This window comes from Tachysurus fulvidraco, chromosome 10, assembly GCF_022655615.1.
Source record: "Tachysurus fulvidraco isolate hzauxx_2018 chromosome 10, HZAU_PFXX_2.0, whole genome shotgun sequence".
NCBI classification, from domain to species: domain Eukaryota; kingdom Metazoa; phylum Chordata; class Actinopteri; order Siluriformes; family Bagridae; genus Tachysurus; species Tachysurus fulvidraco.
In genome coordinates, this window is record NC_062527.1 from 7064311 (window position 1) to 7086432 (window position 22122).

Genomic DNA, 22122 nt, shown 5'->3' on the forward strand with positions numbered 1-22122 from the left:
AATATGAATGGTTCACAGATTTCTAGGTTCATAAAATTTGTTATATAAAGTGTTTTCCCATACATTTAACTCTTGGTTACACATTTTACAAAGAAGGTACGTGCAGTGCTCACTTCTCTGGCACTCGCTTATTATCAGCTGCAAAAATGATTGTGAAAGTTTCATGTACCAAGTAACATGACTTCACATAATTTAAGATTTTAATTTTGCAATTGAATACCTTTCTAAAAATCATCCCTAAAATCATGTGTACTTTTTAATGATAGTCTTCCAAAAAGGCCTTGGGTGAGTGTTGTTTCTAATTTGGGTATAGCAAATAGTTGTGGAGTTAGACTTATGACTAAATTACAACACTGGATGTCCTTTAGTGAGTGTAGAATTGGCAGGGTATGACTGACTATTGCGTTTTCATCGTGTTTGATATTTTAGACTAGAGTGCACATAAGGGCAAGCTTTGACTGCGATGCAAATCTTGCTCTCTCTCTCTCTCTCTCTCTCTCTCTCTCTCTCTCTCTCTCTCTCACACACACACACACACACACACACACACACACACACACACACACACACACACACACACACACACACACACACAGAGTTACTATTTCTACTTGTGCTTCACTGACCCACTGCAGACAAAAGTACCACATATCACAGATTCCTGAAACCTCTTAGATCAAACCTCTTGTCCAATCAGTTGAGACATGCAGTGTATCTAAATAAAAAAGACCCAAACAAAGGAAAACAAATCTGATCTGGAGTGACAAACTTAGCTTGAGGACCTTTTCAGCATTTCTGAGATCTGAAGCACGCTTCGCTCTGGCCATATCGGAATGCAAGCTTGTGTAGAGCCAGTGAACGCTCCAAAGACCAGCATTCAGCTCTAAGAATGCATTATAGTTTTCACAGTTAAACACACTTTTAAGGAATGATTAAGTCAGTACAGGATACAGAAGTGTGTGTTAACAGCGGCAAGCATTTACTAGAATGCTCTGTCAGTTATTTTTTATGCATACTAGTTTGTCTAAAGGCCATCATTTCAGTGTTCTACACATTGCTCTACTTGTAGGCCTGCTTACTGTAATATATCTTGCTTCAATTTTTTTTTAATGTGGACACTTATCTTGATAGATGTCTTTCTATGGTGTAACTCAAACCCTGTACCAGCATGACAAAGCCCCTATGCACAAAGCAGCTCCATGAAGACATCATGTGTTAAGGTTGGAGTAGAAGAACTCAGCTGTCCTGCACAGAGCCCTAACACTGACTCAACCCCACTGAACTAGTCTATTAGCATTTACATATGTATATGTAAAGAGAGAATTTAGTATTTAATGTATTCCATTTTGAACCTTTATGCTAGAAATAACAATGATATTGTTGAAACAATGATACCTCTGTTGACTGTCACAGGTTTGATGGTGTGGGCAGAGCTGGACTTAGCACAAGGAAAAGGAAAGTAAGCTAAAAATTCTAAATAATGTATGCTGAAAATGTAAATATTAATGCATGTTGCTTCTATCCAATATTTTGCTCGGGGCCACCAAATGACTCGTCACCAGTGATTGTGGGTAGTTTGAAAATTTTTAGTTTTTTGCAGTCTAAGGTTTCATTGCGGACGTTTATAAGGACGCAGTATCTTGTCGCGTGAGAGAGGGGAAAAGCCCCAAAACCTAAACCTACCGAGGACCGGAGTGGACTATAAAAGGCACGAGCGATGACTCCGCCTCTCCGGGGCTTTTCTTTTTTTTCTTTCTTACTCCTGTCTGTGAGGCAGCAGGCGAGCAGACAGACATCGAGAGACGCAGGAAAGATACACCATGGCCGTGTTGAAGCGGGCGCAGCTGTTTAAAAGCGCAACCGGCCGCGCACGTTTCACCTCTACGTGGTCACGGAGCGCCGCACGCGCCAAAGCCGACAACCAGATGAGTGACGCCGAGGCGCGCGAGCCGCCGACAAAATGAGGCTCCTCCGCACTTTGAACGCCGAAATCGGCGCCGCTCTCACGGCAAGCAGTCACGCTTTAGGTGTTTTTCTCATCTATGCTGTTTTTTTTGGTGAATTCGAACGATAGCAAATGTAGGCTATGATGCGTCCCAGGTAAACAAAGGTAAAAAAATATATAGATATAGATATATATACACCGGGGGAGGCCATGGTCAGATACCGAGGACGGAAATTGACGCTTTTATACGTTAAGAATAGATGAAATTACGTTATTCAGGCTAATGGTGCCGTTTTGTAGTGAATGTAGTGAATTAAATGCCAAACGGCAAGTGTATAAATAGCACAGAGGCTAAACTGGGCCATTAGCGTCCAATTATTAATTCATAGACTTATTAGTGTTGATATTAAAATGCCTCGCGTCATACACGTGAGATGCCAGTTTATACGCATAACGACCCCATATCGAACCTTTTTAGGCTAGTGAGTAGATTTTACATAGTTAGAATAGGCTATAGGTAGAATAACTACATACACGATACACATCATGAGGGATCACTAAAGATCTTTGTCATCCAGAAGTCATCTTTATTTTTTACTATATGTTAGTATATAACATGATATAGGCTACAAGACGTTTAGTCGTTGTTTATTTATTTATTTATTGATCGATTTATATATCTTATTATTAGGCGTGTTATCCTGTTATTGATACTTTTAAGCTAGGTAGTAGAATATAAATATTCATCAGGCAGGAAGAGTTTGATGTCCTGCGAGGACATGGATGTTAGTCGGCCAGATGTTGATGCGCTCGAGGGGTTACCGGGGAAACCGGGAGCCGAAGAACCGCTCGCCGCGTCCCCTCAGCCGGGCACAGAGAGCCAGCAACGCTGCTCAGGAGTGAAGAAACACCACCATAAACACAACCTGAAACACCGCTACGAGCTGCTGGAGACGCTGGGAAGAGGCACGTACGGCAAAGTGAAGAAGGCCATCGAGAGGCATTCCGGGAGAGTGGTGAGTGTGTTTTATTTCTTTTTCAGTGTATAAACCTTTGTGTAAATCCTGGTCACACTGATGAGCCGAGGCAGGTGAGTGACATACACCAGAATCCTCCAGTCTGGCCTCCAGGCTCCATTAGAGCTCAACAGGTAACCATCATACCTGCGTAGCAAGCCATATCAAAATATTAGCCTTTGTGATCTTTTATATGCATCTATGCTATTTTTAATACAAGTTTAAACAGTTTTCGACTATGGCATAGCCATAGATAATGTCAGTGAAAGTCGGCGGGGAAAGAAAAGAGCTCAGCAATTAATTTAACGAGCACAGCTGGTAAAATGATGTACTGCGTTTTTTCTCCTCTAGGGAATTGTTTTAGCTGTGGTTAGCGCGCATGCGCAGTTCGTAACCAGGGCCGCGGGCACGCGCTCGGCCAGCTGTTTCTCACGTCTTAACGGCGCGTGATGTGGATGTGTGTTGCTTAAATGCCCACGTGTGTCTATTTTAGTCTTTTAGGTAGCGTTTGAAAATGTGTGTGAGAGTCATGTTCAAAGGATAAACTTAGATAAGGTAGCATGCACATGAAATAATAATAATAATAATAATAATAATAATAATAATAATAATAATAAAAATAATAATAATCATAATCATCATCATCATCCTGTAGAATAAATACATTCAGTGTGCATAAAATGCCAGCTATAAGTGTACATTCAGGAGAAGGCCTTCAGCGCTAAGAATTCAGCATTCTGGATATTGCCATGTAGCTCACTTAGACAGACATAAAAACTTCTGATATTTTCCAAATATGTTGTCTATTTGTACATGTCAGAGGGAATGAGTAATGGAAACATACAGGGTATATTTTTGTCATCCCATAATTTTTTGCACACATCAGTGAATAGTCCTGTTTTTTTTTTTTTTACCATTAGTATGAATATTAAAACATTTGGACCTTAGGGTAGGTAGGACAAGCTCACATTCATAGTGAATCATACCATGCATAATAGAGATACTGAGATAAAGAGAGCAGGGAAACTGAGAATGATGACAGTTGCAGTGTAGCCCTTTCTTAATCACACCCACACACACACACACACACACACACACACACACACACACACACACACACACACACACACACACACACACACACACACACACACACACACACACACACACACACACACACACACACACATCTTATGGATTTTATTGTTTTGTTAATAAAGGACTGGTCTTTTCCTCTGGGTGGGTGAAAGTGTTTAAGAGGCTGTGAAAGACTCATGCTTCCTGGCAGCACAAATCACTGATATGGCATGTTATGACGCTATAGCAATAGCATATCCTCTGGGAGCTCTTTGCTCTGTTATGAATGCATAGCTTGTGTACTCTTTTCTTTTTTTGACGAGCAGACATAACAAGGTCTGCTTTCCCCCTCCATCAAGCCAAACACACACAGCACACAGTACACCCGGGCTGGTGTATGTTGGGCCCAATGCCAGGACCAAGTTGGTGTCTGGTGAATAACTGTTGGGTTATAAAGCTAAATATAAACCAGAGCTTTGGAGAGAGTTGTATACAAACACATCCTTCACCTCACTATCTTTGTCCATTAGCAAGAGTTACAGAATGAGGAAAAATGGCATGACACATTGAAAGACAATCCCACCTCCCCATCTAACATGTTTCTTTCACTTTCACTTTTAGTGTGTAGCCAATGTACATCTACATAAATGAGCATTATCACTGTGCTGACACACAGATGTGTGTTTGAGAGTGATTTACAAACTCTGTGTTATATCATTTTTTGACTGTATGCTCAGATGAGGGGTGTGTGTGGGGTGTGTGTGTGTGTGTGTGTGTGTGTGTGTGTGTGTGTGTGTGTGTGTGTGTGTGTGTGCGCATGCGCACCCTTTAAAAGACTGGGAAAAGGTTATGGTGATAGCAAGACTGAACACGGGTAGTGAAAGGTGAAAGGCCGTGTTTCACAGGGAATGAAATGCCATAGAAAAGTAATATCTGATGTAGAGATTAAACTGGAAAAGACTATTTTTTCCCATTAATGCATATTTAGAATCTTTTAGGTTCTTTTGTATCTTTAGTGTAACTATTCAAATCCCAAGGTTCCTGATCTGATTTCACAGGTTATTAAGTTCTAACAGCAGCTCACAGGCTTATTCACAATAAATAAATCACCTCAACATACTTCTTTCTTCTTGGGGGGAAATGACCAGAATGCTAGTATGCTAGCATAGTGTCTATTAAAAAAAACCGTGTGCTTATGATAAATGTGTGCCTTTTAAATCCCTTTAGCTAGTCCTGAATCAAGATGGTGTAGATTGCTGGATAATAAATTTATAGTATTTGATCTGGGGCTATCTGGTGTCCATTCTTGGTCTCAAAATCGTGGTGCCAGTCATAACTGAATCTAAATGATTTTTTTAATTTTAAGTTTATTCATAGCAGATATGCACATGTATACGAACCCAGCCTGTATTTTAGTAGCTAATATAACATTAACATTAACAGCTGTACTAATAAGTGGAATTAGGCATTTTTTGGCACTCACTTGGTTCTCTAATGGGAAACCATTCCCAAATGGAAGAAATGCATTTTTTCATGTCAGTTAGTCAGAGGCATTAAAGTAGAGGCAGGTCTTTAGATCATCTTGTTACTAAACATGAGGCAGAATTGCTTTCAGTGGATCAGATCCAGATGTTTTTTTTTTACCCCAATGTAAGACTGTTGGAGTAAAGACTGCAGCTCTGTTAGAATACAAAAATGTTCATATTTTGGAGGGGGAGTTCAGCAGTCAGAACACTGTCCACACCGGGCCTCTCTGAGTTTTTACATTCCTACACTATTATTGTGGGGCTGGCAGGAGTCACATACCTGAGCTCTAGATAAACTTTATAAGATAATAGAAACAGTTTACTGTGTCTTACCTATAAAATCCCAAGGATTTCAACTGAGCATGCATTGAATTGGACCATTGATGTATTTATTTATAACATTTTATTCCACGTAATCAAGTTTTAAGCCATTCTGGTTGGGTTTCCTTATAGGGCTGTGCTGCATAATTTACCTTCAGCTCTGCCTAGCATGTGGTTTTTGTTTCTCTGTAAAAAGCAGGTCTTCAGTGCACTGGGCTCCTCCTTTGGCAAAGAGTATAGTTGTCCGGCTTCTTATCCTATCATTAGACTAGGAGAAATGATTTATCAGCAGACCTTTAGTGAAGATGGATGGGCAAGATTTCTACTATGTCATTAAGTTCCCAATGTATTGTGTTTAGTAAAGCAAAGATTTTTAAGCTGTAATGTGTGTTTTGTCTTATAAGATTGAACTGGTAAGTGTTTTGGTAAATTTTCTTGGAGACACAAGGAAATCTAATTCATAAACACGGATGTGGATTAAATCATTTTAAGTTTTAATGAATTAAATTATTGTTTTAGTACATTCAGTCATTTCCAGTTGTGAAATTGTGTTTGTGTATTTGGCAACATAACATTTGTTTTGTGAAGTAACATACAAGTCAGTTTCAGAAAAATTTACTCTATACATTAGGTGTTCATTGTCCCAAATAAACACTTCACAGTGTTGAGTCAACTCTATAAATGTCATGAAGCACATGGGTGTGAGTGTGTTAGCCAGAAAATCCTTTGCCAGCGTTTCCTTTTCCGTTGTACATCATGCCTGTCAGCACACTATCTCCCTTCTGCATTGTTCTAAAATTAAATTATGAGATCAGCAGAGACATTTACTTTAAAGGAGAAGGTAAAATGATGAATACATACATACAAAGATACCCACCTTTTTGTGTAAATCATAGATGTCAGGATGACCAGAGCACAGCCAGACACACAAATGGACAGCAAGACATTACAGCGACTGAGCTAAACAGAAATGATGAACAGGTAATTGTGCACATTGAAGGGAAAATGAGCACAGCAGCATATGAGCTGAATTCCCCACCACATAGTCCCCGGCGCAATCTGTAATGTTATGTTTCTGTAGCATATGAACATTGTCTAGGAATCCTCACATTGTGTTTTTACCAAGAACTATATCACAAAGATTAGAGTAGGGCCAACGAGTATGAGATCATTACACAGTGTCGCAGTAATAGAGCGTTACTCCCTTCCAGGGTCACAGGAAATTCACATAGTATAACCATTACCTTGTGCTATCTATATTCATTTTAAGGATTATTCTTCGAACACCGGGAACTCCCTCGTTCAGCATGTGGAAGCAAGCAAATGTTAGGGAGCCTGTATGCTCCCTATTCTTTGAAACATTTGGATCTGTTCTCTGCAATGCAATCTGATCCATCTATTAGAGAGAAAGCTGTCTTGGGTCCTAAGTCTCAGTGAGAAAGCATTGCCCAATCCTCACCGCCCACACGAGCAGAGTAAAGACACAGCGAGGGCCTCCATTACTGCACCACAGCTTGTGCTCTTTTCCAACCTGCAAACCTTCATTTTCTCCAAGGAAGCTTTGAAAATGACACACTGAATGAAATGGCTGGGTCTGAAGTACAGGGCCCCATGTTTAGGCCAGTGCTTGTTGGGTCAGGCCCATTCCTTGCTCCCTGAAGTTTATTTAAGGTCAGAGATGGTTTGGTCTGATTGTTGGTTAAGTTTTCACATGTAGACTTCTGTTCTTATACACTGCTATCATTTATATATCATTATACCATGCACAGGGGAGGTATTTTTTCAGACATTAGATGATATTTCTTCATATCTGGACAACACTAAAGTTGGACAAATGCATGAACATAAACAAATACATTTCTTACTATGTAGATATGGCTAAGCAAACATTAGGAAGTAGCCATGGTATAAAATAACGCTTAAAAAAGGGACCCTTTATAAGAAAACAATAAACTTAATTTCTGATCTTTTAACATGTTCTTGGCATGTCTCTTTTCCTTAATGTTAAAAAATACACATACAAAGTGGTTTCGGTTATATTATTGTGTACTCCTGAGCAGCACAACATAAATGCCTTCACTCTTTCATCACAACATCGAATCCTGACGATGACTCAGATATTCATGGCTGGGAGTCGAGGGCACCTTATCTTTGTGAAAAGGATGTCATACTGTAATCTCTCTACTAGCCAATCGTGGGTGTCCGTTAGTTCCTGATGCAGCATGTATCTTGGAGGACACATGTCTTTGGGAGCTCTTGTGTGATTATGTGAATAATGGACAGTTATTCACTAGGCTGGAATCAAAATGGAAAGAAAGGTTAGAGAATGAGGGAAAAAAATTTGAGGTTTTGTAAACATTACCACTGATGGCTTGATGATTAAATTATGTCATGACTAAAAGGCATTATTCCATATTATTGTTACAGGTTGCAATTAAGTCCATTAAAAAGGAAAAAATCAAGGATGAGCAGGACATGGTACACATCCGTCGGGAGATTGAGATCATGTCATCACTACACCACCCCCACATCATTTCTATATATGAAGGTTTGTCGTTTCCTCAAATTCTTATTTCAGTCAATGCTTGAATGCATCTTCTAAACTTTGTTGCTCAAATGGGATAGTGTTCAATCTATCTTTCTGTGATTTCTGTGCCATGATGGAACATTTAAGAGTAAAGATGTTACTGTTAGATTGTCACTGTTAACTGTTATTAATCATGTGTGTGTGTGTGTGTGTGTGTGTGTGTGTGTGTGTGTGTGTGTGTGTGTGTGTGTGTGTGTGTGTGTGTGTGTGTGTGTGTGTGTGTGTGAGAGAGAGCAAATATCTAATTGTATGTGCACTGGAGTAGGGTGTCTGTGGGCAACTTTCCACGCATATAAGGGGTCTCTTCCAATCCTCTTGATCTTGAGGCCAGACATATGCTGGTGGTTTCTGTGTGAGCAGCTGGGAAGCAGACTCTGGGAAGCAGAGGGATCTCTTGGTGTCTTCGTTTTTACCTTCATGCACTGACGCATCTCTGACCTGGCTATGAATTAAACATTGTTTCAATAAATAACTAAAAACCTCCTTAGTACTAATAATAAATGACTTATACCGGGCTGTATTGTGCATAAATATGTACATTCTTTATCCAGCTGGCTCTTTGGGTGGGTCTCATTTAAAAACAAACAGCTGAGTGACTCTGAATAACAGCCCTCAGGTTCTTTTACGTGTATGGAGTATGATTCATGGTCTAAGTTGCACGTACCTGATTTCTAGGGGAATACTGCTTCTATGTCCTTCTGCTGGCACACACAGCATTAGCTAACTGGTGCTTTCTTGTTTCACACCTTCTTAAATAATAAACACAGAGACTGTGTTTATTAAGTGGTGAGCGTCTGATGAGGAGTGATATTTGCCTCTGCGTAGTGTTATAACTCAGTCCGTGTTGTGGTTGGCCCGTTTCAGAGTGTCTGAGATGATGATTACGAGACAACACCCATCCAGATGAGCCTCTGGAGTCAGACAGCTAGTGTTTTTGTGTATGCTGGTTTGTCTGCCATTACCACTTCAACGGTTCTGTTATTTTTTTATATATGCTGCATGGTTTCTGGTGAATCTTGTTAAATTGTGTTTACTGTTGTGGCTTGGCCTCCTCCCAAAATAGCACTGAAATGTATAGACAGAGAAATATACATCCAGCAACACCCTTGTCAACTATTAATTGCATATGTGAGGCAAGCTGATCCAGATGTGATCCAGATAAACTCATATACAAGTGTGTGTGTGTCACCAATTAAATGTCCCACTTCTTCTCGCTCCCTTTCCAGTCTCTGCAGTAGGTTTTTCTGTTTTAAATCTTAAAAAGAATGCTAGCGCAGAATGTCCTCTAACACTATTAATACTACTTGCTTTCACAGCATGGTCAGTGTACACACTTGTGTGGTGGTAATTATACTGCCTTGCTACTCAGGTTGAATTGTGTGTGTAATCATGTCATGGGGTCTGAAAGAAGTGAGAGGCTCATGAACAATACACAGTAATTGCAGTTTTGTAAGCAGAGCTACTGAACAAAGATGCAGAGTGATGGGCAAGTGGAACCCGACGATGTGTTACTGCCCCAGGTTATGTAATCTGCCTAATTATCCCCTGTAGGATGAGTGAGAAATGGGAATAAGAGGTCAGAGGTTACAACTATTGAACACAATTATGAACTGAGAGCCACAAGACCCCAGGCACAAGGACTCAGGACCCAGTAGAGCTATAGAAGACAATTTGAGCAGGCCAGGATCAGGGAAGAACAGAAAAAGCATTTAAAGGAATTTCACTCTAAGTGGATTTAATCATGGTTTCTGGTCCCTGTAGCGCTGTGGTGTGGGGAACATGGTGCACTATTCATTGCAGTTTTCATTATCCCTGCACTTAAATGGTTTAATCATAGCAAAGCACACACACCATAACATAAAACATGCTTATGTCAGGCTGAGATAGCATTAAACCCCTTTACTTACATGTATGATGAAAAGTTGTCATTTCTTATAGAAAATGGTTTAGTATTTAGTAGTATTTAGTATATACTTTGTAGCCTCCTGATGCTCTAATAAAAATCTTTGCTAAAATGAAAAATCTTATTTGATCATAGAAATGAATAGAGTTATTTAAAACTATCTGTTTTTCGGTTTTGAATAACGGCTCTCCGTCAACATGCAAATGGTCGTCTGACCTATCAGCTACCTGCTACTTTCCCCAACAGGGTGATAAGTGCGTGATTTATAGCAATGGAATGGTGGCACTGTGTTAGCTCCTGCCCTCTTAGCATCCTCTTCCTCTTGTTTTCCTGTTACACATTTCCCAGAAGGCCTTTTACTCCACCTTCCTGCCTAGCAGTTGAAGGCCACAGAAAAGTGAGGCAGAGTGAGCTGATGCTCCTCTGCAGACGGCTTGCCTGGCCTAATCTCAGGGTGGGGTGTTCTTTATAAGGGGAATTGGGAATTTTGAGGCTTTGACAGAAACTTCTTTCTCCTCCAGAAAGTGTGGTGCAGTGTTTCACTGTGTTTGTTGTCGTTACACCACAGCTCATTAGTGGTTTAAGTCATGACCCTACGAACTCTGCAGTCTGTCCAGTCAAAAATATTTACTTTACTCATCTTTTTTTTTTTCCTTCCTCCATATTTAAAAATGTCACGAGGACTGTGTATTACCTTTTATTTATTTGTTATTCAGTATCAATTAAATGTAACAGGAAATTTTTATTTTTGACCACAGGATATTCTTTGAAGATTGTAGATCTCTGTGGCTATGTCTTTATCCATGTGAACGTTTGCCAAATGTTATGCACCATATCCTTATTACATGACATGCTGTGCATTTGCGGAAATACACAGCAGATAAAAGATATCCTTTTATTTATGCTGCAGGCACATAATTCTTTGTGGATTTATTTTTACTGAGTTACTTTACAGTCTGTTTTGTATTATGTTGCAGTATTTGAGAATAAGGACAAGATTGTGATCGTGATGGAGTACGCCAGTAAGGGGGAGTTGTATGACTACATCAGTGAGCGTCGGCGACTTACAGAAAGAGAGACACGCCACTTCTTCAGGCAGATTGTGTCTGCAGTGCACTACTGCCATAAGGTACTGTACATGCCTAGTTTTTAATCCTGATCTCTCTCTAGTGTGCTTTGTGACCTCAGGCCTTTGTTCTAGGCCTAGATCAAGTGCACGGTTATTTTTCTAAAAACCAAACACATAAATATATTGGCTTTGTGCACATTCTGTCTTTGGCTTCTGAATGTTCAGGAGCAATCTCTGACAGTTTTGCATCCTGAGCCATGAATTCAGGTCAGAATAAGGGGACAAGCTAGTATGTCCATATTTAGTTGGTTGCATGAAGCTAGAGATAATTGAGTGGGCCACACATATCGCACATTCTGCCTGTAAGCAGGCTTGTAAATCGTTCCCTTCTTGTCTTTTTGTCCAGTCTTTCATTGCTTCCCTCCATGGACTGGATCCCCTGCTGTGTTCCATTTAGAGCATAGTCCCAAAAGACTCAATGCTGTGTGCTGGCCCGTTGGCTGTGAGCTGGCTTGCACTACATGTCAGAAACAAATGATGTTATTTCCTTTTTCCGGGGAAGACCGTGGTGACCCGTGGTGTGACTGAGTCATCATTATTCTGTACAGTAGGACATGTGTACCATCATGTAGGGTCGGCACAGACGGCGTAGGAAGTGGCATGCTTTACATGTTGCCCCATCTGCAGCTACATTCAAAGGCTTGTTGAACATGTGTTCCCTTTCCAAGCCAGCCAAGTTGGAAGGGTACAGTGCATCGCTGCATTACTAACAAGCTCTGCTCCAACTGAACTTGTGTCCCTAATCTCGAACGGCTGTGCTTCAGGCAGTGCTTCCCACATGTTAGTTGCTGCTTTAAAGGAAACACTAATGACACAGTCGGGTTTTGATTCAGGGCTGGTGTGAGAACATAACTCGCTGTAGTCCATAATTACAGACGTGCGTTTATGGTGCAGATGTTAGTCGGTCCATCTCAATATGTTGCCTATGACCTCAGTAGATATAATGGTGTGGTGTTGTCTGAGGAACATGTCATATTTATTTAGTCACATTCTTTATTTGTTAGAGCATCAAATAATGCTACATTATGTTAGTATGCAGTCCTCTGAAAGAATTTGATGTCATCTCGGCTGTTAACACATGTTGCTCCTGCAGTACACTTGTATGTAGATGGCATCCATAGGCATCCAGAATTGTTTGGGAGATACTTCAGTTTTTTATTTATTTATTTTTCTTTTACAGAATGGTGTGGTACATAGGGATCTGAAACTGGAAAATGTGCTGCTGGATGAGAACTGTAATATAAAGGTAAGAGATGATGATGATTGATACTGAGTTCTGTGACTTTCTAATGCTACAGAATTAGCTATTATGTGACATATGAACACTAATATAGATAGATCTAGCATTAATACATCAATAAGATCTTGAAGTTATATTTTTATCTGGACAGATTGCAGACTTTGGCTTGTCCAACCTGTACCATAAGGACAAGCTCTTACAGACGTTTTGTGGTAGCCCACTGTACGCATCACCAGAGATTGTCAATGGAAGGCCATATCGTGGCCCTGAGGTAGGACATCTACTTTTACAAAAACTGCACCACTCATGATGGCTGTTGCACTTGCAGTTCCTTTACACTGTGTAATACAATCCCATTACGTTTCTGGATCATTAATGAAGGAGGAATACCAAGGTTTGAATCTCATGCTTGTTGTATATCACTGGAAATAGCATCCGTGACACCTGCCTTTGATTACTCTAGAACAGTCTGTAGCGGCCCAGTAGTTAAGGCAAAGATTTAAATCCCAGGACTACCAGAGAAACACTTTCTTGACCCATGTGTAAGACCCTGTATCACTTAGCTAATTTATTTTAAAGATCACTTTAAAAGTATGTGCTGTTTATTCATTTAAACAAAACAATTTGTCCATGCTTCTGAATTAATCCATTGACGTGCTGGCACAGAATCTACAGCACACACTGACAACATTATGGTTGCCTTTGCATGAGCACTGGGTGTAATCTTAGAGAGCTGATCTAGGATAAGTGTTCCTTGTTTTCCTGCTAGATGAGGACATTGGTCTGAAAAAAGCATTCTTATTTGGAAATGCTTAGTGAGCAAGTCTTTGAACTTTTTATGATTGCTATTGCTTGGATACGTCCTCACAAAAGCATTCAATTGGGGAGGGGGAAATGGTGTTTCCAAGTATATGTTTCTTCTCTCTCAATCTCTCTTTATTTCCTCTTCACGCTTTTTTGAAGGAGGTGATTTCTAGCTCATTTACAAAGTATTTGTTAGGCATTTTCAAAATGTAGCAGTTAGAAGATCTTTAGCAAGTGCAGCTCATATTTTTAGACCCAAAAGCAGAGGCTTTCAATTTACTATAATTTGCAGCAATTTTCTTACGGTTTTGATTGTAATCAAAATTACGGTACCCTTATGGGAAAAGCCACAAATTACAGGCAGTAAGAAGAATAAATAGCAATGGCACACACAATGGATGTGTCACTCTGTTGTGATCTCTGAATCTCTGCGGACTCTGTCAGGAAGGCCCTGAGCAAAATAATTTCTGAGGAAGTCCAATCAGTTAAAGCTCGCTATCTGATTTCCTGTGGCCTGACACCCATGCACTGTGTGGCAAGCTGTTTAATGGTGGTTTGTTCTACCAGTAACCTGAGAGTGGACAAGCTTCTCAGGAGCATTCAACATCAGACCTGCTTCCTTAAGTACCCCTTACATTTTTAGTCACCCTTTCCCGCTCCCAGGATTATTGCTATAGCTTTAGCTATTGCTAAGTGGTTTTGTGTGTCTTAACAGAGCAAGTTTGCATAACAGGAGGTCCAGAAATCAAGATACTATGGCTGATGGCATTAGTGAGTCTGGATGACTGGAGTGTTATGTATAAAATAGTAAAGCTTAAATACAGAGTGTTGATGGAGGTGATACTAAGCAGAGTCCTTTTAGTGGCTATAGCAACAGGTTGATTTTCCTAATCATGTGTGCATGGCTAGTGTATAAGGGACTTGTTATCTCAAGAGTGCCTCGCTTTAAGCAGTGTGGAATGTGGATTTCTTCAACCTCTTAGGCCTTATTGTTCTTAGTTACAGATACAGTGTTATCTCTGCCTTGCAGGTGGATAGCTGGGCACTTGGAGTTCTGCTCTATACTCTGGTCTATGGTACAATGCCATTTGATGGGGGAGACCACAAGAACCTCATCCGCCAAATCAGCAACGGTGAATACAAAGAACCGACCCAGTCATCAGGTACAGGCTATCCTTTAACAGATCTTAAAGAGTTTTTTCAAAGAGCGTTTTCTTTCAGAGATTCCAGGATTACTCTTAGATTTAATGCAGTATTGTTGTAGATGCTTATGGAATTTTTGACCTGCAGTACTTGTTCTGAATGGTACCTGGTTATATGCTTCTCCAGATGCTCGTGGTTTGATCCGTTGGATGCTGATGGTGAATCCTGAGCGGCGTGCTACAGTGGAGGACATTGCCAATCATTGGTGGGTGAACTGGGGTTGGAAGAACAGTGTCTGTGACTGTGAGAGCCAACGTGACATGGGGTCCCCCATGCTGGCTCGCCTTATCGACTGGCAGAGCCGCACTGAGCCACGAGTGCCCAAAGGAGCTCGGCCTGAACCACTTCCACTTATCCGTCAACGGCCTAAGAAAAGCAAGAAAGAGAATGATGGAGGGATGCCCCACTGTGATGAGGATGACAACCTGGGCCTTAAGCGACCAAAGGGAATACTGAAAACTCGGCCTTCTGAAGAGCAGCACTCACCCAGCCTGGAGGACATTGACCTGATGCCTGCCATTGAAGGTGCCAAAAAAGAGGAGGGGTCTCCAGATGGCCAAGAGGATGAGGAGCCTACATTCACAGCAGGGCTTCTGGCCAAGATGGCACCTGTTCTCCCAAAGAAGGGCATCCTGAAAAACAAGCAACAACGGGAATCAGGGTACTACTCGTCACCAGAGCGCAGTGAGTCCTCTGACCTGCTAAGCGGCAGCAGTATCACACCGCTTGGTGCCAGCTCACCACCAAAACGTGCAGTGGGAAGGAAGGGCATTCTGAAGCGCAATGGAAAGTACTCCACCTACAGTGCCACACCTTCTGTGGCTGCCCTCGGAGAGATTCCATCTGGTGATTCAGGTTTATGGCGTAGCCAGAGCAGGCCATCCAGCATTGTGGGGGAAGACAGCAGCGTACTGACCAACAACTCCTTCAGTGGGGCAGAGTGGCCCCAAATCGGCCCAAGGCCTAACATCCGAGGCTGTGCGTCAGCTGAGAATATACTCCAGCTTGCTAACTTTAAAGGGTTGCAGGCAGCTCCAGCTCTGCATGGAGGGAAGTTTGGTCGAGGGACGCATGGCTCACCTGGGGACAACAACAGCTTCTCCCTGCTGGGAGACCTGGATGATGTAACACAGGTATACCAGCAAGCCCTGGACATCAGCAGCAACCTGGTGTAGAGAGAGAGAAAGTGGAGGAGAGGATCTAGAGAGAAGGCTGAGAGAGTGTATGAGGAGCTGTTTGTTTTGTGTATCTCTGACGACCAGTTGCAGTGCTGGGATAATCTGATTGAGAGGCTTGCGTGGATTGAATTGAGAGAGTTATACACTGCCAAATACATACCATGTAAGACTTGAGATTGGTGAAGTAGGGAAATTGATTGTTAGTCCTCTAGTGCCCTTGACCCACTTGGAAATCAGTGATGAGTTCAAATGTTTACATGTTAAGCAAAAAGTGAGTTAAAATCACACATAGACACCCTGCAATGGGAGGCTCCAAATCAGAAAAAAGGAGCCAAGCTATGTTTACAAAAGCACCTAAACTCACACCGAGCACATGTTGTGATCTTTACTTCCTATGAAAAAGAAAAAGAAAACCAGGGTCTTGCTCAAAATGAACTGTCAGTGTCATTTATTTATTAATATTATGCGTAGATGTAACGATACAGAACTGGAGTGGTCTGACTGTCTGGGAAGAACTTTGTCTCTCCTAAAACTCAAATGGAACTGACATATATAATGGTTATGTTTTTTAATTAGTTAATAGAAAAAAATACTCGCCTACTTAAGGCAAGAGGCCTCATATATGACAGACTCTTACAGGTCTTATATCCAGTAACATATATATGAGAATATGTAAGAAGTGCCTTTTTAATTCATATGAAATTATGTATGTCATTTCCTTAAGGCGTAGAGAGATGCAAGCTGGAGCCATCACCAGATGTGCTAATTTGCTAAAGTGTTGACTGTTGAGAGACCCAGGACCTTAGATTGCAAAGCCTTTTCATATTAAACTGGCTAAACAAAACCTTACGGTTAGCTTAAGAAATCAGGCATGTTTGGTCATTTTGAAGATTATTTTCAGGCTTTATTTGCCTTAATTGCCTGAAGGAATCTTAAGAAAAGAACAAGTGTATTAGTTTCCTCTGTGGGTTTCTTCATACAAAATCTCATTTTCCACAAAAGTAAAATGCTGAAATGGGCAGTTTGGACTTTTCCTATACACTTTCCTGAAGTGTATGAAGAGATTAATACACAATCAGTGATCAGTGTTAGTGTATAAATTCATTTAGTCTTTATTGATCTGTACAGTTTGCATAGACAGTAGGTGAGTGTGGATGTTGGGTGAGAGAAACTGAGTAATGTGTTTATAGTGGTAGGTAAACGAAAAACATTGATCCTTTTCCAGTAAGTGGGTCTTATGATTAATTTATTGGAAATGGAAGCAGAAGGATAATCGCAAGTGTTAAAGTAGCATGATGAGATAAGTAGAGATGAAGAAAGTGAGTAGATATGGATTTAATTTATCATGTGATGAGATTGACATGATTGAAAGGAAAGAATTTCTTAAACATGCCTGTGTTATTGAGCATGGATGTTAGTGTTCAACTGAGCGTTTCTTGTTTGTTCAGCTTCAGTAAACCCCTAGCATCACTGAGTCACAACAGGACAGCTGAAAATGATAAATACCCAAACTATTGCAGGAAGTTCACATATCAAATTTATTTCCCAAACAACAAACTGACCAACATCTGTAGGACATATGAAAGCTCTTTGTGCAACAGAGGTCCTGGGTCCTGAGAGAAATGAGACCCCCTTTGTGTATCGTATTGTATTGCATTTTTATATTGCATTGTATTGTCAACTGGATTCACAGTGAAGGAATTATACTATGTTAGTATTTTGTTTAATTATATTTCAGTTTTTGATTCTCCAAAATATTGAATCTTTATTATTTTATTGTACTTTATTTTTATGGCAGAAACGTGGATGCGGCAATCACAGATTTGATTAAGGGCTAAGCTAAGCCCTTGGTGTTCCGCTTGGTGTTCACATTAAATTAATTACATTAGTTCATACATCTAATAAAAAGATCACTTGGCTGCAATACAGCCACTCTGTGTACACCTCAAATCAGCTTACATTCACACTGTGATGCTTACACAGTGATTTAGGTCAAGTAAAAACTATCTACAAGGCGTTTTCAGCTACTCCTTAAGTTTATAGTAGTTTCCAATTTTCCCAAATTTCCATAAATGCTCCCTTCTTAAATGTCTGAAGTGGTCTGATGCGGCACTTTTCACTGCTGAATGACTCACAAAATTAATAAATTACCCCAAAGTGCCACAGCACCATCACAATACCCCCCATACACAATACCCCCCATACACAAAATCTCTGCCACAAGGTCATACCAAAAAAGAAGAAGAAATGATTTCAAGCTATGCATTAGTGGATGAGCCGCAAACATGCTTTCTGCCAAACTGGAATTAACTGGTGCATATCTGTTAGTTAGCAGAAAGTCTACTTATAGGAAAACTTGACTGGATTTTGTTATTGACAACAAGAAGATGGTATTATGTTATTTAAGTATTATTTTTGTTAAAATTCATTACTATTGTCGGCTAAAGCCACAATAATCATTTTTATTTTTCCTTTCATTGATTTGAATACCTGGACTGCCAAGGTTGTTTTTGTTTCAGTGCCTTTGCTATCTTTTATGATCATTTTTTTAAAAGTTTTTTTTTAAAATAAGAGTAATATTAGCAATTGTGTTTTTATACTCTATTTATTTTGGTAGTGAATCCATTGTGGTTGATGTAACACCACTCCATGCCTTTCTAAAACTGTGCGGGAGTTAATATATGAAGAGACGCGATGACCTGAAAGGACAGGGAGGAAAAAGAGAAGGAGTGAAAGGGTGTGGAATGCAGTTATTTCATGCCGAGGTTATTCGTGTTTGTTTGAGGAGATGATAAGGCCTGTATTTATCTGTGAAAGCTGAAGGAGTTAAGTGGTTATAATCTGTATGGGAAAACCAAGCCACTGTAAAATCAACTGGTTAATAAATGGATCATTTCAAAGTAGCTTGTGTGATGTGTGAAGTTTTCTTTACTCACCTTTACTTGAATATCATTTACAATAAGTTTAACTGAAGCAGAAACTATATGAAGGAAATATAAAAGATTCAGTGGGTCATAAGTGTCGTACGTCTAAAACATAAGCAAATATTTAAACTTTTAAAGGGAAAACTGTGATCAACAATGTCTGTGAAGGAAAAAAATACATAAAATACAACAATGAAAAATCATGCAGTTTTTTTTTTTTTGGTCTGAGAAAATGCTATAAACTCAAAGTTTTCTTCAAGAACATATTGCTTTCCATGGAGCAAGAAAGCCACAGAAAATAGGTCTGTAAGTGCCATGTAGAAGAGAAGGGAAAAGGATCAGGCCACTAGTGGGAGGAGGAGTCAGCAGAAGAGGGAGATGGCGGCCTTGGCTGACTTTAATTTGATCCACATTTCCAGCAGCGGGAGGAGGATAAGTGGGCGGCCAGCTCAGTCTGCGAGTCTCTGGAGGACGATGCAGAGGAGCACGAGAACACTTCTGGCTCGTGCAGCGCGAGTGTACAGACACTGTGCCAGAGAGTCCAGCAGGCCTGGCTGAGGTCTCTGTGTTAGCAAAGCTGCTCCCTAAACAGCATAATGACCTTCTAACTCTGGACTGAGAGGCTGCATTTAGTCTGGCTGATGTAAGGTCAAATTTATTCTGCCAATAAACCTGTCTTGTGCAGCCCTGTGTTAATGAAACTGATCTGGAACCGAACAGGCCCTTGTGAATATGAAGCATAACATTAAATTGCAGGGAAAGCTAACCATTAAGGACCATATTTCCCAGCTGTTAACTATGACGAGCCGATATGGAGTCAGATTGCTCATGACTAAAGCACTTTCTGATTCAGTCTGGCAGACTCTACACCCTTGTGGTCTGTTGATAAGGAGTTTCAGCTAACTCAGGTGTTCCCTTCTTTTGAATGTGAGTCAGAGATCACACACAGGAATTAATTTGTGCTTACAAGAGGGAGAAGGTGGATAATTGTCACGTACTTTACCCAACCAGATTCTAGAAAACATAAAGCTGTAATTTTATTTTTATATATGTATAATTAAAGGTAAACATGGCTTAAAGGCTTAAATTCTTTGATTCTGATCTTCACATTTGACCAAGAATTGACCTGTACTTGAACCATATCCTTTCTTTCACTAACCCAGCTTCCTGCAGAGCTTACCGACGAAAAGCAACAGCTGAACCCATAAGTCTTTAGTACTATGTTGTTTTGGTAAAACACCACATTAAACATGAAGTGTTCACAATTATCTACAGATCTTTCAATCTCCAGTTCCACCTTTTTCTATTTATTTGTTTTTCCCCCCAGAAAGATATGGAAGTTCAGTGGACAGCTTCCTTTACCTTTAAGCAAGACATCAAAAGAAGCCTCATATTTCAGCAGATCAAAAGTAAAGGCCAGCGGGCCAAGGTTATGAAAGTGGAGAAAGACCACATGAGTGTATGAGTGTGACTGAGCTGTCAGGGTGCAACATTCCCACCACTCCACCCTGAACCAGATATGACAAGGGAGCAAAAAAGGCTGAAAAAGTAACAAATGTGACGGTGCTGAGGCATTAGTGATTCAGAGCAAACCTTTGTGTAGAGTTTTCTCACAGCTCAAGCGCCAGGATTTTCAGTACAGTACAAAATGAAAGTTGATCAGGCTGCAATGGGCAGTACAAATAAACCCAAAGAAAAGCATACAGTGCTGTGTGTGTGTGCGCGTGTGAGTGTAGTATGTGAGAATAATGTCTGCAAAAGCTTGACAAATGTTTTAGCATGAGCCAAACCACTCAAAAGAAATCACACATCCAAAATCCAACTGAGCTACATGTTTTATACTGGGCTGTGATAACATTGTATACGGGGATAGAATCAAATCATGTCTCCTCCTTCGTCTTGGCCTTCTTGCTTACTTATTCTTTTTTTCTTTTCTTCTTTTTAGATTTTGTACTGCTTTCTCTCTCTTTCTCCTTTGCCTCTATTTTTAGCCATCCGCCCTGCTATTCTGGAATTTGTTGCTGACTGGCTGCTGTTGGACGTCTGGGCAGCAATCCTGTCAGGAATGTCTGGCTTCCTCTCAAAACCACTATAGAGGCCCGTGAGGGAGTGAGGGTTGAGAGAGAGAGAGTGAGAGAGAGAAAGAGAGAGAGAGAGAGAGAGAGAGAGAGAGAGAGAGAGAGACTTGGCCTGAGGGAAGAAGAAGAGAAGAGAAAGTACAGATACTGTATGACTGCAGACTGTGTATTTAGTTGCTTTGATTATAGTATGTGTATGAGTACAGTATATGTGTGTGTGTGTGTGTGTGTGTGTGTGTGTGTGTGTGTGTGTGTGTGTGTGTGTGTGTGTGTGTGTGTGTGTGTGTCTGTGTGTGTAAAAGTGTGAGGAATTCTTTCTTGTTGTGTGTGGTCCATTTTAAAGAAAATAATCAGTGGTAATCTCATTCTTTTCCTAGACCAACTGAATGGCTTCAAAGAAGATTTTCGAGTGAAAGTCAAACACAGCCAGACCTCCTGCAGTCCATGCCACTATATACATTCTGTGTGTGGGTTATAATAAAATGTGATACATCCCATCTATACATTTATTCTTTTAGTGATTGATTTATTTGTAGAAATCTGACCATTTTCTTAAGCTTTTTAAACTTTTATCATGGAAGACTTTTTCCCTAATAATGATATTTATATTGCTGTACGACAGGTTTGCGTTTTTTCTATAAATTATTAAGCACAAAGTGACAATAATACTTCATTGTTGTGTATTGTATTGTTCTTTGAGTGGAATATTTGTTAACTAAAGATCAGGCATGATTGATTTTGAGGAAAGCACCTTTTAAAACTAATGTGTACACCTCAAGTTGACCCTCAGATCTGCCTCTGAAAGAGCGATTCCATACAAAAGAACTTCCACATGAATCCGTTGCAGTTGCTTTGGGCTTTTGAGTGTTTGTGGTTAACCTACTTTCCCCTCTCTCTCTCATCATCTGTATGTTTTGGCCAGCTCTGATAGGACTGCTCTTGTGAATATGTGCGTCTCCTTCCTCTCTTTATGAATTCCAACAGTTCATTATACATGTTTTAAGTTTTGAAGACAGCAGTCTGCATTGCTTTAGCTGTTTGTCATGGTATGTAGAGACCAAAAGATCTTGGCAGAAGCATCACCCTTGAGGAAGATTAACCTGCAGCCTCGTCTCGTCAGCCAGTAAAGGAAATAAATTCAGTCTATAGCTAAGGCAATAACAACCAGATTGGAACATCCAGCTCTTATCA

The 22122-nt window shown here is 40.4% G+C and overlaps 1 protein-coding gene across 2 annotated transcripts; it reads left to right on the top strand.

Moving 5' to 3' along the window:
• The first annotated feature begins 1640 nt into the window (after positions 1 to 1640).
• Positions 1641 to 18832, top strand: nuak1b (NUAK family, SNF1-like kinase, 1b). Of its 2 annotated transcripts, none has more exons than XM_027173432.2 (7): positions 1641 to 2961; positions 8313 to 8433; positions 11353 to 11504; positions 12685 to 12750; positions 12896 to 13015; positions 14579 to 14711; positions 14878 to 18832. In XM_027173432.2, the coding sequence occupies exons 1-7, from the start codon at positions 2710 to 2712 to the stop codon at positions 15924 to 15926; spliced, it is 1893 nt and encodes a 630-aa protein (XP_027029233.1). In that variant the 5' UTR covers positions 1641 to 2709; the 3' UTR covers positions 15927 to 18832. The 2 variants fall into 2 exon arrangements, with proteins under 2 accessions (XP_027029233.1, XP_047675658.1); XM_047819702.1 differs by lacking the exon at positions 1641 to 2961 and adding an exon at positions 7980 to 8203.
• The last annotated feature ends 3290 nt before the right edge of the window (positions 18833 to 22122 follow it).